The sequence below is a fragment of the Trachypithecus francoisi genome, unplaced genomic scaffold, assembly GCF_009764315.1.
Source record: "Trachypithecus francoisi isolate TF-2019V2 unplaced genomic scaffold, Tfra_2.0 Lachesis_group5, whole genome shotgun sequence".
In the NCBI taxonomy this organism is placed as follows: Eukaryota; Metazoa; Chordata; class Mammalia; order Primates; family Cercopithecidae; genus Trachypithecus; species Trachypithecus francoisi.
Window position 1 is genome coordinate 85,912,580 of NW_022681470.1, and position 18,156 is coordinate 85,930,735.

At 59.3% G+C, this 18,156-nt stretch overlaps 1 protein-coding gene across 49 annotated transcripts in view; it reads left to right on the forward strand.

Moving 5' to 3' along the window:
- Positions 1-2,701: 2,701 nt before the first annotated feature.
- Positions 2,702-18,156, forward strand: part of OBSCN (obscurin, cytoskeletal calmodulin and titin-interacting RhoGEF) — a 163,184-nt gene continuing 147,729 nt past the window's right edge. For 20 of the 49 annotated variants that reach the window (XR_004433938.1, XR_004433939.1, XR_004433940.1 and 17 more), the window contains exons 1-9: positions 4,015-4,093; positions 6,487-7,492; positions 8,162-8,431; positions 8,864-9,124; positions 9,481-9,789; positions 10,254-10,520; positions 11,114-11,395; positions 11,705-11,980; positions 13,948-14,223. Coding sequence is in view for 46 of the 49 variants with exons in the window: in XM_033197467.1 (XP_033053358.1) it covers positions 4,016-4,093; positions 6,487-7,492; positions 8,162-8,431; positions 8,864-9,124; positions 9,481-9,789; positions 10,254-10,520; positions 11,114-11,395; positions 11,705-11,980; positions 13,948-14,223 (3,025 nt within the window). In the remaining 3 variants the exon portion in view is untranslated. Of the gene's footprint in view, positions 2,872-3,304; positions 3,324-4,014; positions 4,094-6,486; positions 7,493-8,161; positions 8,432-8,863; positions 9,125-9,480; positions 9,790-10,253; positions 10,521-11,113; positions 11,396-11,704; positions 11,981-13,947; positions 14,224-18,156 lie in introns of those variants that run through there. The other 29 variants (XM_033197473.1, XM_033197494.1, XM_033197497.1 and 26 more) reach the window with 10 other exon arrangements.

The following is an 18,156-nucleotide window of genomic DNA, read 5'->3' on the forward strand; positions in this document are numbered from 1 at the left end:
AAGGCCTTATGAACACAAAAGTGTGGCACACCCGTGTGTTCTCTCAGTGCTGCTGGGAGTGTGCATTTGCTGAATGTGTGTCATCTACAAGCTGGTTAAGGATGGAAAATGCCTTCCTTCCTAACATTCAGAAGGGAATGAAAACCCTCTTTCCTCCTAGAATACAGAGGAGGAAAGAACTTCATCTTTACACCCAAGCCAAGACACCAGAGATTCTTGACATGTTCAGATATGACTTGGGGATCATAAAATGTTCAGGAAACCCTGTGGGACTAGTTTTTTTGGCCTATAATTCGTGGGCACCCGGGGTCCAGCCACCCCATCACCTAGGCCTCAGACGCAGGTCTGAGGCCTCCAGACCCACCATCCCTCAGGCCTTGGGAGGTGGCTATGAGAACACCCCCTTCAGTTAAACTGCACCCAGGATGCCAGCCCACCCAGCTGCGAAAGCCCCTGGGAGGAGGGCTCATCGCGGGACATCTCTGTGGGAGCTGGCAACTCAAGGGACACAGTGACATTTGCTTCCCTCAGGAAATTGTGTCTGCTCCTTCTTCACCTGTACCCCTTTGAACAGACAGCAGCTCCATGAAAGTTCTCTTTGCAGTGGATTCCAGCCAGGAATAGGCAAGGTACATGGCCAGCCACTGCGTCCCGTGGCCTTCCATGGTATGAAGGACACCCTGGGCGCAGTGCCTCCAGAAGCTCTGTTGTGCAAATATCCCACTGTCTTCAACAAATACATTGCAGGGAAATAAGGAACAACAGGGGTCCTGTGAAGGAGGCAGAAAATCCAGCCTGATGGCTAGCAGTGGTGTTTGGAGATGCAGCGGAGCAGGCAGCAGTGAAGAGTGTCAGGAGGGCAGGCCGCTCCGGGAGGCTGTCGGGGCATCACTTCTCCCAGGTCCAGGAGGACCTGCAGGGGGCTGGCCCGTACAGCCATCCTTTCTGCACCCTCCACTGCCCTGTCCAGGAGGGAGTGGGGCATGTATTGGAGCATACATGATGCACAAACACTTCTGCATGGCTGAGGCAGCTCAGGGCCAAGCTCCTGTGGGAGAGTGGGCTCTATTTCCAGCCTTTCCTTTCTTCCTGGTGCTGTGGTCTGAATGTGTGTCCTGAAGATTCACACGTTGAAATGCTCACCCCCAAGGTGACAGGATTAGAATGTGAGCTTTTGGAGGTGATCAGTCATGAGATAAGGCTGCATAATGGCATGACCATTATTCCAGAGACCCTTGCCCTCTTTCCGATTTAGGACACATGAGAGATGTTGGCCATTACCTGGAAGAGCCTGGGGTATCCTGTGAGGACATAGAGGCCTGGCGCTGGATCAGGGATGGGGCGAAGCCTGGAGGCACAGAGCAGATTCCGAGCACGCCCGTCTTCCCCACCCTCCCTCCTGCCACAGCCTGAGCTGTCCTCCTAGGCCCAGCTTCAGACCCTGGCCGGCCGGCCCCTTCTTTGGCTCCCTGGTGCTGGCAGCTGTTGGCAGCACACCTCAGGATAGGTGCCCCCAGGTGCGGGGTGCAGGCTCCCTCCTCCCTCCATGGAGGCCCCTGTGGGTAGAGCCTCAGCTCCTCCTCTGGACCTGGGCCCACCCTGGCACAGGGCTCCCACTGGGCGACCCTCTCTGGCTGCTCCTCCCCCGGTGGGGCCTGCCTAGTGCCTGGTCCACACTTCTTCCTGGCCAGGGCCGTGGGGACGGGGTCAGCCCCTCTTGGGTATGAAGCAGGGTGCCATCAGCATCTCTCCCCAGGGCTGGTCCCTCCCCCCGGACAGGCTGAGTTCTCACAGGACACCCCGCTGTTCCCACGTAAGGATGACTCTGAGACCCAGCTGAGGCCTCTAGGAGGGCCCCTGGTGGGCAGCGGCCTGCCACAGGCCTGGGCCTGGCCAAGCAGGGTGCACCAGGCTCCTGCCCCCATCCCTCAACTGCTGGCCCTCAGGTGGGTGCTGGGTCCTTCTAGGGGGTGGTCCTGCGTCCCCTCTGGGGGCAGTACTGGGGCTGCCTCAAGATCCATCCTGGGCTCCCCTTGGGATGGTCCCTTGTCTCCCTCAGAGCCTTCCTGGGTCCCCCAGGCTCCTTCCTGCCCCACACTCCAGGATGCTGGTTTGAGGTGAGGGGAGCAGGCCAGCTACGGCCCCTGGCCAGCATCACTGCTGAGGACACAGGGTCCCCCCATCCCTGGCTGTGGTCCCCAGCCTGCATCACTGCTAAGGACAAGGGTACCCCTGTCCCTGGCTGTGGCCCCCGGCCCGCATCACTGCTGATGACACAGGCAACCCTGGCCTCCAACCCTGCTGAGGACACAGGGTCTCCCCGTCCCTGGCTGTGGCTCCTGGCCCACATCACTGCTGAGGACACAGGTGTTCCCAGTCCCTGGCCGTGGCCCCCGGCCTCCATCACTGCTGAGGACACAGGTGTCTGTTCCCTGTCCCTGGCCGTTGCCCCCCAGCTGGCATCACTGCTGAGGACACAGGGTCCTGCATCCCTGGCTGTGACCCCTGGCCTCCATTATTGCTGAGGACACAGGCCCCCCTCCCTGGCTGTGGCCCCGAGCATCTGCCCTTTGCCTCCCACAGGGCCAAGGGTAAAACTGAATCCGGGACGGTGACTCCCGGGTTATTTTGGAGCTGGGCTGGGCCAGCCTGGCCGGCACAGGGGGTGGGGTGGGGGCGGGCCCAGCCTTCTCCAACTGACAGTGTCTGCCTGTCCTTTTGTCCCCGTCCAGTTGGAGGAGCGGCTGGAGTGTGGGCTGCTGGTAGGCAGCCTGCTGGTCCTGGGCCCTCGGAGGGAGGTGAGACCCGGCAGCCCCCGCCTCCCAGCCAGCACCCCCGGCCTGTGTGCTGCCCAGAGCCCCCCAGGGAAAGGTGAGGAGACAGAGCCGGGCAGGGTGGGGGCCGTTCTCTGCCCTGGAGGGTGGCTCCACTAAAGGTCACGTCTGGGGAGTGGGGAAGCTTTTGGGGTCTGGCCACAGTGCAGCTCCCTGTGGCCGGGCTGGGGTTCCAGCCTCTGCTCCCTCAGCCCTGGAGCTGGGCCCTTCACATAGGGATGGAGCCACTAAGCTGGTCTGGGGCTGCGGGGTAGCTGGGGCAGTGCCCTACACCCACCGTGCCCTCTACCCCGGAGCTGACCCTCGCTCAGAGAGCGGCCTGGGGGTCCGGCTGGCCCTGCCCCCAGCACTGCTGAGATAGATGCCCGCTGACAGCTGGGGCTATTTTGGGCCTGTTGGCTCAGCAGAGGGGACAGCCAGAGGGGCGCTGACACCTGACTCCAGGAAAGAATTTCCCCGGAGCTCTTGAAGCCTCCAGTGGGGTCTAAGGTGAGGCACAGCCCTGGGACACTGCCCTTGGAACTTCATGCTGGAAGGGCGCAGGAGCACAGGCTGCCCAGGTTGCCTGTTTGTGTAGGGGTGGGGAGGGCCGGCAAGGTGGCGCCCTGGGAGCTGCCTCCCACTCTGGATTCTTCCTGATGATGGTTCCGGGGCCCCTGGAGGACCAAAGTGGCAAAGTTCTGCAACAGTCAGGGTGGAGGGGCTGCTGAGGGGTGGGCAGCTGTGGACAGGGCCTGTCACCAGGTACATGGTGGCGGGGGGGGGGTCCCACGGGGTTGGAGTGACACCTCTGAGGGGTTGAGGAGCCCAAGTGTGGTCCATGGTGGGTAAAAGGCTTTCCTGGGAGGCTGAGGTCTGCCCCTCCTGGGGAAGCTCGTGAGGTGCCCAGACCCAAAACGTGGCAGAGAAAGAAGACAGCCTCTGCAGATGTCTCAGTGCCTGATGGATTTCCTGGGAGCCCCAGGGGTGACCGTGATGGCCCCCTTCCTGCTCGGCCTGTTTCCTCATCTGTGATACGGGTTGTCAGGGAGGAGGATGGCTCCTGAATCCTCAAGTGTCTTTGCTTGGTGAGCCCCTCTCTGGCCCCAGGCCTGCTGACTGGCAGGGACGCCTCCTGATGGGGCTGCCACGAGGCCCCCAGACCCTGCAGTTGGCCTCCTGGGTCTGCACCAGGTGACAGAATGCAGGCCCCAGGGCCATGGTGCCGTTCCTGGCAGCTGATGAGGACCTCAGTGTCTACCCGCTCTTCCCAGGCCAAGGTCAGCCTGTGCCCCTCTGTCCCTTTAGCATGGGCAGTAACGGGAGCTCCCTGACCTGTCCCAGTCCTCTAGGCCCAGAGAGGTTACCCACACATGCTGCCTCATCTGTTGTTCCACTGTGACCCTGGCAGGGCCAGCTGGGGCTCTGGGTGTGGCATAGGTTGGGGGAGAGAACACCCCATTCTGCTTTTGGGGAACCCACAGACCTGCTATATGATTTTTTTTTTTTTTTTTTTTAAAGAGACTGGGCCTTGCTCTTTTGCCTAGGCTGGAGTGCAGTGGCATAATCATAGCTCACTGCAGCTTTGACCTCCTGGGCTCAAGCCATCCTCCTGCCTCAGCCTCTTGAGTAGGTGGGACAGCAGGCACCTGCCACCACATTGAGTTAACTTTTTAAAAAATTGTTTTTGTAGAGATGGGGTCTCACATTTTGCCCAGGCTGGCCTGGAACTCCTGGGCTCAAGGGATCCTCCCACCTCTGCCTCCCACAGTGCTGGGATTACATGTGCTTGCCACTACACCTGGCCTGACTGTATGACTTTGGAGAGTGCTGGGGACAGCCCAGAGCTCGTGGGCCCTGGAGAGTTGATGTCAAAGTAACCCTTTGAGTCCTAGGAGGAACCCATAGAGGCAAATTCCCAGAAAGGGTGAAACTCGGACCCCAGTCCCTGCTGTGGGCGGGCCCCTGCCCAGGTCCTCCCCAGCCCCAGAGCCCTGCTGTGGGTGGGGAGGCTGGGCTGCAGCAGAGGTGCTGACTGCACAGTGACTCAGCAGACTGGTACCCGCTGCCCGCAGTCCAGCCCTGCTCCAGCCTCAGACTGCCCAAGGAGATTAAGGGAGATTAACTACCTGAATCGCAGGACCAGGAGGAGGGCCCAGGAGAGTCACCCTGGCTCAGCCCACAGTGGGCAGCCCAGGCCCAGAAGCTGGTGGCTCTGGCCTGAGAGTGCAGGCAAGGTGCCCTGGCAGGGGCCTCTCCACCATGAGGTGGTTGTGCCTGCCAGGGCTGGAGGGAGTCAAGGCACCCCGGGCCAGCCCAGTGTCAGCGGGGCCCACTCACACCTGCTGTTCCTACAGAAGAGCTGCACAGGCAGGGTAGTGTCACCCCACACCATCTATATGGGGGGATCTGTACTGGGGTGGCTGGCCTCTGGGCTTGGCCTGGGGTGGTCAAAGGACAGCGTCACCGGGGGCCTTTGGCACTGAGGTGCCCCGGAGGACCCAGGTGTCCACTCTCAACCCTGCAGCATGTCCAGCTGGCTAGTGTGGCTGAGAACTGTGGGGTGACCAAGTTGGGCCCAGCTGACCCAACCCAGCTGGTCTCAGCCTGGAGGTCTCCAGCTCTTCCAGGGGGATATTACTGGCCTTGCCAGCTCCAGACTCTGGGGTCCCCCAGCTATGCTCCCCAGCCAGATATCTGACTGCTGCCCTTGCATCCCAATCTGACCCTGGGGCTCAGTGGAGGGGCCTGGGAGCAAGCAACTAAGTGGTTTCCAGTCCTTCCGGCTCATGGATGAGCATGCCCCTGGGGAGGAGGGAGGTGTGTGACCCTGCAGAAGAGGTGAGGACCCTCTGCAGCAAGCGCAGCTGCAGGCGGGACTGGCCCCTCAGTGCAACCTGGAGGGGCTGCTGAAGGAGAGCTGCCCTAGGGGTGGGGGGGGGGGGGGAAGAAGAGGAGGGAGTAAGGGCGTTGCCCAGGGCAGAGGATGCAGCTCACCTAGAAGAGGCTCAGAGGGGAGCCTGCCAGGGTGGAGAACCGGTGACTTCGTTGTGTGATAGGCAGAGGAGATGGGCATGAGACCAGTGTCCATGGTGGGCCTCTTGCACCCAGGCCTGCCGGGGCTCAGCGAGCCTCCCCTTCTTGGTGTGGGGGACACACAGGCCAGCTGAAGTTTTAGGGCCCAAAGGCAGCAGTGTGTAGGACAGGACACCCCCCCGCACCAGGCAGGTCTGCGTGCCTCAGGGAGGTGCTGCAAAGCTTGTAGGCTGGGAGCAACTGAAAATAGCGGGCACTGCGAGGGAGGGTGAAGGAGGGGGCCCTGCCTGGTTGCTTGGGGGTATAGGTTTAGGACATGTGCTCCAGTAACTGTAGCTGGGACAGTGGGTCCCTGTAGGTAGGGAGAGGGAAGGAGATGTTCTCAGCGGCTAGAAGAGCCGTTTGCAGGTGAGGGTACCAAACCCCAAATGCCCAGAAAGCGGCAAGTCGGCACTCCTGGGCCACGATGCGAACGGGTGATGCTTCCTCAGGGCGCGAGGCGGGGGGGTAGTGGGGGAGTGGGGGGGGGTGGGGGTTGGAAATATAGAGGTGTTGAACTGGGTTCCCCAGGCAGCACGGTGGGGTGGACCCGGGCGTCATTCCAATCCCCACTAAGGGCGTCCCCACCTCCTCGCAGGTCCCCGCCGCCACCCTCATGGATCAGCCACAGTTCAGCGGGGCGCCCCGCTTCCTCACCCGGCCCAAGGCCTTCGTGGTGTCGGTGGGCAAGGACGCCACCCTTAGCTGCCAGATCGTGGGGAATCCCACGCCACAGGTGAGCTGGGAGAAGGACCAGCAGCCGGTGGCGGCGGGCGCACGCTTCCGTCTGGCGCAGGACGGCGACCTCTACCGCCTCACTATCCTGGACCTGGCGCTGGGCGACAGTGGGCAATACGTGTGCCGCGCGCGCAATGCCATAGGCGAGGCCTTCGCCGCTGTGGGCCTGCAGGTGGACGCGGAGGCCGCCTGCGCCGAGCAGGCGCCGCACTTCCTGCTGCGGCCCACGTCCATCCGCGTGCGCGAGGGCTCAGAGGCCACCTTCCGCTGCCGCGTGGGTGGCTCCCCGAAGCCGGCAGTGAGCTGGTCCAAGGACGGGCGGCGCCTGGGTGAGCCCGACGGCCCCCGCGTGCGCGTGGAGGAGCTCGGTGAGGCGAGTGCGCTGCGCATTCGGGCGGCGCGGCCGCGCGACGGCGGCACTTATGAGGTCCGCGCCGAGAACCCGCTGGGCACCGCCAGCGCCGCTGCTGCGCTCGTGGTGGACTCGGACGCCGCGGACACTGCCAGCCCTCCCGGGACTTCCACTGCCGCGCTCTTGGCGCACCTGCAGCGGCGGCGCGAGGCCATGCGCGCCGAGGGCGCCCCGGCCTCACCGCCCAGCACCGGCACGCGCACCTGCACTGTGACCGAAGGCAAGCACGCGCGCCTCAGCTGCTACGTGACCGGCGAGCCCAAGCCCGAGACGGTGTGGAAGAAGGACGGCCAGCTGGTGACAGAGGGCCGGCGCCACGTGGTGTACGAGGACGCGCAGGAGAACTTCGTGCTCAAGATCCTCTTCTGCAAGCAGTCGGACCGCGGCCTCTACACCTGCACGGCGTCAAACCTCGTGGGCCAGACCTACAGCTCCGTGCTGGTCGTAGTGCGCGGTGAGCTCCTGGGTGCGGGGCGCGCGGGCCCAGGCTCCTCCCCAACCCCTGCACCTGAGTCCTTTCGCCCTTGCCGGTGTAGTTTCCCACCCGCGTCTGTCCGGTCGTGGAATCCAGGGTTGCAGGTGTCCGTTCCTGGTGCGCAAGATGCGGGCGACGCCCTATGACCTGCCTTAATGACCCGCAACCCGCTTTCCAAACCCAGTCCCCTGCCCGCCCCGCCCCCTCCGCGTGCCATCCCACCCCACCCCACCCCACCATTGGCCCACAGACGGGGGGAGAGGCGTGAGGGGGGCGGGGCCGCAGGGGATCCCACCGCCTCAGCCCTGCCCTCTCCCTCGCGCTGCTCCCTCTCCAACCTCCACCACTCTGCTCTCTGCTCTTCTACTCCCCGCCCCGCAACTTCCCGACTCTCCCCTGCGCCCTCCCCAACCCGTGGCCCCTCTGCCTCCTGCTAGCTCCTCTCCCCACCCCACTCCTCTACCCTGCACCCTCCTCTTTCCAGCCTCCCAGCCCCTCTGCTCCTGTTCCCTACTCTTTCCCACACCCTCACCTCTGCATCCTCCAGTCTCCTTTCCGGCCCACAATCCCCCAATTTTCCCCCTCCCACCCCGCCTTCGTCCTGCACTCTCCGGCCCCGCCCCTCTCACCAGTCTCCTCTCCTGGCAGAGCCCGCGGTTCCCTTCAAAAAGCGGCTGCAAGATCTGGAGGTGCGGGAGAAGGAGTCGGCCACGTTCCTGTGCGAGGTGCCCCAGCCGTCCACTGAGGCCGCGTGGTTCAAGGAGGAGACGCGGTTGTGGGCGAGCGCCAAGTACGGCATCGAGGAGGAGGGCACCGAGCGCCGCCTAACCGTGCGCAATGTCTCGGCCGATGACGACGCCGTGTACATCTGTGAGACGCAGGAGGGCAGCCGCACGGTGGCGGAGCTCGCAGTCCAAGGCAGGCGGGGCCGGGCACGGGGGCAGCTTCGGGGAGGTAGCGGGGGCAAGGAAGCACCGAAGAGGGAGGCGGGGGGAGCCAGGCCGAACGGGCTGGGCGGGCACGGGGACCGGCAGGGTGTGGACAGGCTGGGCTTGCGAGGTACGAGTTGGGACCGGGGCAGGCAGGGGCGGGACTGGGGCGGGAAGGACAGGTAAGGTGGGGGCGGAGGAGCAAGCTGGGGCGGGGCACGGGGTGGGGATTAGGGGGAATGGGAGATGTAGTGGGCAGGGGTCTTGCGGGACCGAGCTGGAACTTGAGGCGGCGGGACAGGAAAGGGGTTGAGCGGAGGAGTGAATTGGAGGCAGCCGGGAGACGCGGGCGAGCGGAGGAGCGAGTCTGGAGCGGAGGGTGCAGGGGCTGGTCTGACCGGCCGGGCTCCCTCCACCCCAGGAAACCTCCTCCGAAAGCTCCCTCGGAAGACGGCGGTGCGCGTGGGCGACACGGCCATGTTTTGCGTGGAGCTGGCCGTCCCGGTGGGCCCCGTCCGCTGGGTGCGGAACCAGGAGGAGGTGGTGACCGGGGGCCGCGTAGCCATCTCCGCAGAGGGCACGCGCCACACACTGACCATCTCCCAGTGCTGCCTGGAGGATGTGGGCCAGGTGGTCTTTATGGCTGGCGACTGCCGGACGTCCACCCAGTTCTGCGTGTCGGGTGAGGGCCTGAGGGTGCTCCCAGGATGGCGTTGCTTCCCTGCTGTCTCCCTGGTCCCAGTCCCCTGCCCTCCATTAGCTCAATTCTGTGGGCTTCAGCCTGCTGCTGCACAGAGGGCCGCCGGGACAAGACCATAGTCCTGGCCCTCCAAGGTTAGGCTCCCTGAGCCCCTGCAGTCTTTCAGCTGCAGCCAGAGAAGTGGCTGCAGGTCTAGGGATGGAGGTTGTGGTTAGTGGTCCAGGTTCCCAGAGCAGCCCCAAGAGAGCTGGGGATCCTGTGATACCCCTCCAGGTGATTCCAGACCCAGGGCTAGGAAGAGGCTCCCAGTAGGTGACCTCTGCCCACCCTCCACACAGGCCCCAGGAAGCCTCCCCTGCAGCCCCCTGTGGATCCTGTGGTGAAGGCCAAGACAGAGAGTTCCGTGATCCTCAGCTGGTCCCCACCACCCCATGGGGAGCGCCCTGTCACCATTGACGGCTACCTGGTAGAGAAGAAAAAACTTGGCACCTACACGTGGATCAGGTGCCACGATGCTGAATGGGTGGCTACACCTGAGCTGACCGTGGCTGATGTGGCTGAGGAGGGGGACTTCCAGTTCCGAGTGTCAGCTCTCAACAGCTTTGGTCAGAGTCCCTACCTGGAGTTCCCGGGGACTGTCCACCTGGGTAAGTGGGGCCTTCCTGTTACAACCTACGGGACTGCTCACCTGCCCTGGGATGCCCCAGGTCCAGCCTCAGGGGAGGTCAGAGTGGCCTCATGAAGACCTTCTGTGGGGAGGGGGGCTGCCAAGGCGTTGCCCTGATGCAGTTCCCATGGTGGGAAGGAGAGGTGACCCCACGACAGGGCCCCCGGGAGCCTGCCTATCTCCAGCAGACCCAAGGGACAGGGCTCCAGGGCTACCCCACTCTGGTGAGGCTTATGGGATGCTAGAGGGGTCTCGGGGTGGCTGTACCTTGTCCTTGTTCCTTCATGAGCCTGACTTGTGCTATGGTCGCTCTGTGTGCTGGCCGGGCTTCCTGGAGGAGGGACATTTGGGTCCAGGCTCTGTAGGAAGAGGAGGGGAAGACAGAGACCCCCTCAGCACTCCCTACTCCTCTTTGGCCCCTTTCTGACGCTGCCCGCCCCACAGCTCCCCAGCTGGCCGTGAGGACACCGCTGAAGGCAGTGTGGGCAGTGGAGGGTGGCGAGGTCACTTTCTCCGTGGAGCTTACGGTGGCCTCAGCGGGTGAGTGGTTCCTGGATGGGCAGGCCCTGAAGGCCAGCAGTGTGTTTGAGATCCACTGTGATCGCACCTGGCACATGCTTACCATCCGGGAGGTGCCTGCCAGCCTGCACGGGGCGCAGCTGAAGTTCGTGGCCAATGGCATTGAGAGCAGCATCCTGATGGAGGTCCGGGGTAGGTACAGGGTCCCAGCCTGGGACGCTGAGCCTCATTTCTCCAGAGTGGGCTGGGTCAGGGCTCTAGGAAGGGCTGCTACAGGTCTGAGGGCCCCAGGACACCCTTTCAGCCTGCAGGTCACCGGGATGAAGCAGGCAGGGTGGTGGGCGTGCGAGGACTCACCCAGGCTGGCTGGTGGCACTGGTCCCTGGCGTCTGGGTGAAGGCCTGGGGCTGCAGGGATCCTGTTGGGCAGAGTCTCATGTCTGTCTCCCTCCTTCCCTCCTTTCCCACTCCTCGCTCCTCTCTCTTGTTCATCTTTTTCCTTCTGTTTCTTTCCTGCTTCTCTCTGTCTCTGCTGTCCCATGTCTGGCTGTTCCACCTCCGTCTCCCCTGCTTCTCTGGTATATTTGTGACCTCTGTTCTGCTATTTTCTCCCCTGCCTGCCTCTCCCTCTCTATCCTCGTGTGCTGTTCTCCTGGGTCCCTCCTTTTATCTCTTTCTCTGCCCCGTGTCTGTCTCTCCTTGTCTCCCCTTCCGTCCATTCCCCTCTGTCCACCTTTCTGTGCCCCTCCATCCATTCCCCTCTGGCCACGCATACCCGGTCCCCAGCGGCACCAGGGCTGACTCTCCATAAGCCGCCAGCCGCAGCTGCCCGGGAGGTGCTGGCTCGGCTGCATGAGGAGGCGCAGCTGCTGGCTGAGCTGTCAGATCAGGCTGCGGCTGTGACGTGGCTGAAGGATGGTCGCGTGCTGCCCCCAGGCCCCAAGTATGAGGTGCAGGCATCGGCCGGGAGGCGGGTGCTCCTTGTGCGAGATGTGGCCCGGGAAGATGCAGGCCTCTATGAGTGCATCAGCTGTGGGAGCCGCATTGCCTACCAGCTGTCCGTGCAAGGTGGGGGCAGCTGGCAGCCTCTGCGGGGTTCTCTGACTTTGTGGGGAGGGTGAGGGACAGGGCAGTGGGGGCAAGCCCAGCTTGGTAGGAGAAGGGACTCTGTAACTGGGTGGTTGCTCTGGTGGGCACAAGTCCCAAGGTTAGAGTCAGCAGGCCGAGCTGGTTGCTTGCCCAGCAGGGTCCCTCTGGCCTGGTGAGCCTGGGTGTCCTGTGTGGTCCCAGAAGCTGGAGCAGCTCCAGCTTGTGAGCACTGTGGCCGAGTTTGTGCTCAGGGCCTCTGCAGTCCCTGACCCACCCTGTGTCCTGCAGGCCTCCCGTGCTTTCTGCACAAGGACACGGCAGGCAGCTGTGTGGATGCCCTGGCTGGGGGCCCGGTGCAGTTTGAGTGTGAGACTTCCGAAGCCCATGTCCACGTGCACTGGTACAAGGATGGCATGGAGCTGGGCCGCTCCGGTGAGCGCTTCTTGCAGGAGGATGTGGGGACGTGGCACCGGCTGGTGGCAGCCACAGTCACCAGGCAGGATGAGGGCACCTACTCCTGCCGTGTGGGCGAGGACTCTGTGGACTTCCGGCTCCGCGTCTCTGGTGAGCACCCTGTGTGTGCATGCGTCCCAGCCCATGCGGGGTAGGGAGCAGGTCTGGCTGCCTCCAGCACAGCAGGATTAATCTTCCTGACCCTTCTTTTCTCCAGCAAATGGTTCAGGGTGTCAACTGAAAAAAAAAATCAAGGTTTTAAAAGAATTAGTTTTATTCAGAAGGCTCGAGAATTGTGGCCCAAGAGAGTCTTTCAAACTTTCTATTAAGTTGTTCCAAAGCAGAGTTTTGCAGGTCATACATAGGTGTGGAAGGCTCTGCAGCTGCTCAGAAGGTACTTTTAGAGCCAGAGCTCCTCACAGCTTGGGTGCACCTGGTTACAGATGACAGAGGCACAGTCGTGAATACTGCCAGATGTTATCTCACATGCAGGGAGAAGAAGGGGCCTGCACCATTGAACTTACCTTTCCTAAAATTGCTGTACTTCAGGCAAGAGACATGGGAACCTGCACTCTGCCCCCAGGGCTGTGCTCACTAACTGGGCCAGGATTGGTGAATTCTGCTGGCAAACCAGGATGAGCAAACATAGCTTCTTATGTTTGCTGCCTTGTCCCAGAGGACATTTGCTTCTCTGTTTGGGAAAAGAAATGACATGAAAAACTGATGTTTACATGGGTAAAGAATCTAAATGTAGAAAATAAGAAAAGATAACATGAAGGAAATTGTGGAAAGTGGACATGGACTTGGTTTTTTTAGGCTTTAGGAGAATCTTTTCCATCTGCACCTGGGCCTCCGTCTTCTGTTGTGTTTCATCGTTGCTGTTGGGGCTCACTCACAGCTCTGCGGACGCTTTTGTGTATTGTGTGTTTGTGGGCCAGGCTTAGGGCTGGGCACTTCATTTAAAATGTGTTTTTATCTTATTTTGTATTTTATTTATTTTATTATTTTATATTTTTGAGACAGGGTCCGCCTAGGCTTGGGTGCAGTGGTGCCATCTCGGCTCACTGAAGCCTCAACTTCACAGACTCAAGCAATCCTCCCACCTCAGCCTCCTAAGTAGCTGGGACCACAGGCGCGCGCTATCAAGCCCAGCTAATTTGTGTATTTTTTGTAGAGATGAGGTCTTGCTATGTTGCCCAGGCTTGTCTCAAGCAATCCTCTTGGCTCAGCCTCCCAAAGTGCTTGGGCCAAAAATGTTTCTAAAGCCCTTCTCTTCGTTTTTAAGATGAGGGGACTGAGGCTGAGCGGAGCCACAGATGGGAGTGTCTTTGACAGGTTAAGATTTGCATGTAGGTGGCTCTGAGCCCTGGCTCTTTCTGGAAGCCTCCTGGGCCCAGAGATGTTGGCTGGGAGGCTGAAGGAGGAACACAGAGGGCTTCTCAGGGAGCATGGCTGTGGGACCTCCATGGGCCGGGTCCCGCTCACATATGCCACGACAGGGAGGGCCCAAAGGCCAGGCTCTGGAAAACTATCCTGCTGGCTTCCAGGGGGAGGTATGTGGGCATTTAATATATAAAAGTTTAAAAATCATGCCAGCCCAGCCCTCTAACTTTCACAGTCCAATGGCCAATTCATTCACAATGCAGAGCACACCCTGTGCCTGCTCCCTGTCGTTTGAGTAATCGGGAGCATCTGTGAAGCTGAACCTTCTCTCTGTCTTGGTCCACATGATGGCCTGTGTCCATAGGCGGTGGACCTCCAGGACGGGCGGGAGTTTAGGAGAGAGAGAGACAGCATGCTGGGTCTGCGAAGGACACTCAGGCCACAAGGCCCTATTGACAGCTTCTCGTAGGCACACGCCCCACCCTCCTGGCACATGCTAGGGCCTTTACTGGGTAGGGGTTGGGCATCACAGCTGCCTGTGCATGGGAAGAGCTACGCCTGAGCACACGGACCACGGAGGAGCCTGTGGCAGGACTGTGCATGCCTGGGGTACAGAATCTGATAACCAAGAAGCAGGCCCTGCAAACCTCACTTGGAAGGGCCTCTGACCCCACCTTCCCCCTTATCCATCCCAGAGCCCAAGGCGGTGTTTGCCAAGGAGCAGCTGGCTCGCAGGGAGGTTCAGGCCGAGGCGGGGGCCAGCGCCACGCTGAGCTGTGAGGTGGCCCAGGACCAGACGGAGGTGACATGGTACAAGGACGGGAAGAAGCTGAGCTCCAGCTCGAAAGTGCACGTGGAGGCCGTGGGCTGTACGCGGAGGCTGGTGGTGCAGCAGGCGGGCCAGGCAGACTCTGGGGAGTACAGCTGTGAGGCCAGGGGACAGAGGGTCTCTTTCTGCTTGGATGTTGCAGGTGGGTCCCTAGTGGCACAGTCAGCGCCTGTCCAGGTGGTGGAGTGTGTGCTGCACTGGCACTCAGCACCTCTGCCCCTCTCTGCATCTCCTGTTCCTGGCCTGTAAGGGAAGGCTGTGCTGCCTGCAGCAGTTCTGTTAGAAAATCCAGCATTCTTGTGCACACCCACAGAGCACCGTGCTGCACTAGGCAGGATCCCTTGTATGTTTATTCAGAAGCCTGTTTTCTGCTCCTGGTTGAGACCTTGCGCAGACCAGTGGCTTTTGTCTTTGTTCTGGGGGAGCTGCAGTTGTGCTTTTTGTTTAGGGCGCTGCAGTCTCAGCTGACCATGGAGTCTTCTCTCCCGTGGGGACCCTTGGTGTGTCCCCTCTGCTCCCAGACTCAGTGTGTGGGGACGGCATTCCTTGTCTTCCCCTCCTGGCCGCACTGCTGCCTGCAGCTTCTCCCTCTAGAGTAGAAGGAACCGGGAAGGTGCCGGAAGCTCACGCTTGACTGGAGTTGCCTTAAGATGACCTTGTGTGGGCCCCGCCAGGGCTTTACAGTAAGCCCCCCTGGTGGGTTCATCGGCAGCCCCATCACCTGTCCCTGAGGGTCCACATGCATGTGCCCTGCTGAGGTCATGCTTTCCTCGGGGCCACCTCATTCTCTTCCTCTGCTTCCTAAAACACCGGACATCATCTTCTTCCTGCAGAGGACACTGGAACCTCTGGGCGGTCCTGTCGCTCCTGCACACCCCTTCTTCTGCCTTGGCTCAGCCCGATCCTGGCCGAGGAAATCCTGTGCATCTGTCGCTTGTGTGATTCGGGGAGGCCTCTGGCTACTCCCACCTTAGTGTTTAGGCTTTTCGGTGGGAGGCAGAATGCCCCAGTGGTTGGCGACCAGCTCTGGGACAGCTTTGGCGCCATTCCCAATGGGGTAAATGAACCCACCCCTGCCCATCTCAAGCTACACACGTGGCTTTGCTGAGTTTGGGATTGGGAAAGATGATGGTGGCTCTCAGGAGCGTAGTGCCCTGGTGCCTATAGGTGCTCTGTGTGTCCGCTGGAGGTGCTGGTCTTGGTTGTAGGGGGAGCAGCCCTCTCCTCTCAGTGCTCCGTGGGTGGGGGATGGGACCCGCAGCACGTCCTTATCCAGTGAGGTCCTTTCCCAAGACCCTCCTCTGTAGCTGCCATACTGCGGTGGCTGCTACCCTGTGTGCAGGGAGAGGGTCAAATCAGCAAAACTGGTTGTTTTTTTTTGGTAATTTTTTGTTGGTTTTTTTCTTTTTGCTGATTTCTTTCAAGATTTGTCTCGGCCGGGCGCGGTGGCTCAAGCCTGTAATCCCAGCACTTTGGGAGGCCGAGACGGGCGGATCACGAGGTCAGGAGATCGAGACCATCCTGGCTAACACAGTGAAACCCCGTCTCTACTAAAAATACAAAAAACTAGCCGGGCGAGATGGCGGGCGCCTGTAGTCCCAGCTACTTGGGAGGCTGAGGCAGGAGAATGGCGTGAACCCGGGAGGCGGAGCTTGCAGTGAGCTGAGATCCGGTCACTGCACTCCAGCCCGGGCGACAGAGCGAGACTCCGCCTCAAAAAAAAAAAAAAAAAAAAAAAAAGATTTGTCTCTCCTCCTGGCTTCCTATGTTGGAGTATCATATCTACTTTGTCTTGGTCCCTGAGTTAAAATTTCCAGTGTAATATCTGATTGCACATATAAAGTTGTCTTTGTTATCATGAAATTAAGGAAGCTCTGGTGCCAACAGTTTTTTTGTTTTGTTTTGTTTTGAGACGGAGTCTCATTGTGTCACCCAGGCTGGAGTGCAGTGATGTGATCTTGGCTCACTGCAGCCTCAACCTTTTGGGTTCAAGTGATCCTCCTGACTTGGCCTCCTGAGTTGCTGGAACCACAGGCATGTGCCACCACACGTGGTTATTTTTTAAGCAATTTTTTGTAGAGATGGAGTCTTGCTGTGTTGCCCAGGCTGATCTTGAACTCCTGGCCTCAAGTAGTCCCCCTGCCTTGACCTCCCAAAGTGCTGGAATTACAGGTGTGAGCCACTGCACGTGACCAACAATTCTTTTTTCTTTTTGAAGTGGAGTCTCGCTCTGTCGCCCAGGCTGGAATGCAGTGGCGCAGTCTCAGCTTACTGCAACCTCCACCTTCCAAGTTCAAGCGATTCTCCTGCCTCAGCATCCTGAGTAGCTGGGATTATAGGCGCCCGCCACCACCCCCAGCTAATTTTTTTATTTTTTATTTTTAGTAGAGACAAGGGTTTTGCCATGTTTACTAGGCTGGTCTTGAACTCTTGACCTCAAATGATCCACCTGCCTCGGCCTCCCAACGTGCTGGGATTACAGGCATAAGCCACTGCGCCTGGCCCAACAAGTTTTTAATAATGACATTTGAGATGTAATCGATGCACAGATTTTAAGTGTATCATTTGAGGGATTTTGGAAAATGTAGATACCGTGCATCACCATGTCCGCATCAAGGTACTGAGCATCTCTGTCCTGCTAGAAAGTTCCCTCATGCAGTCTACCCTCCACCCTGCCCCAGGCAACTGCTGTCCTGATTCTCTCCCCATAGGTCAGTTGTGCCTTTTCTTTCTTTCTTTCTTTTCTTTTCTTTTCTTTTTTTTTTTTTTTGAGATGGAGTCTCACTTTGTCTCCCAGGCTGGAGTGCAATGGCGCGATCCCAGCTCACTGCAAGCTCTGCCTCCCTGGTTCATGCCATTCTCCTGCCTCAGCCTCCCGAGTAGCTGGGACGACAGGTGCCTGCCACCATGCCTGGCTAATTTTTTTGTATTTTTAGTACAGACAGGGTTTCACTGTGTTAGTCAGGATGGTCTCGATCTCCTGACCTCGTGATCCACCCACCTTGGCCTCCCAAAGTGCTGGGATAACAGGCGTGAGCCACCGCGCCTGGCCCAGTTGTGTCTTTTCTAGAACATCATTGAAATATTCAGAAACCCACCCTCTACAAAATGACTTGAAATGGGACATCAAATGTATAAGGAACTTTGAAAAAAGGGATTGCCCAGGGACCAAAAAGTAAGAGGGAACTGTAGGATGGGTGCAGTGGCTCACATTTGTAGTCCCAACACTTTGGTGGGCCAAGGAGGGAGGATCACTTGAGACAGAAATTTCAAGACTAGCCTGGGCAACATAGTGAGACCCTGCCTTTACAAAACATAAAAAAGTAGAATAATAATAATAATAATAAAAAACAAAAGAATGACTGGGTGAAGTTGGGGTCTGTGTGTACTTTGCAGTACCATAGAGCAGTCAAAACGAGCATAGGGCTGCGCATTGCAGCTGAAGAAGGGCGATCGATGCACGCGGCGTTGTGCTGGAAAAGCAGGTTACAAAGCACAGCTTAACATTCTGTGTTTAGTGGTTAACAACACGCAGTGGCAGCAACACATGGCAGCTGCGGTTTGTCTCCTGCCTGGAATGTCCGGAGATGCTCTTCTTAGAGTGCCACACCTCTCACCTGTGTGAATCCTTGGTCATTCTATTCCACACAGGAGGAAGTCGATGTGCAGAGGTGAAGTCACTTTGTCCAAGGTCACACCATGGGTAAACGGTTGAACAGAGCAGCCTGACTTGCACATTCACCCTCAATAAACACACATACCGAGACAATAAAAGGAGATTCCAAAACCAGGATTCAGGCTGGGGTTACCTCTGAGGGGCTGGGAACTAGTGGTGATGGCGTTCTTCTTTCTTTACCAGGTGGGGAGTGTGTGGGTGTTCATTGTATTGATGTTTTCTTTATTTTCTGCATATTCTTTCTTACCCACTGATCAACAGCATGTACATATTGTTTAGAAATAGGAAGGCAGAACTCGGGGAAAAATGAAAGGACTTTAAATTGGAGTTTCTGCAGAGCTAGGTACGGTGTGGGGCCAGGTGGAAGGGTAGGGTGTGGTGTTTTGGTATGTTTTAGCT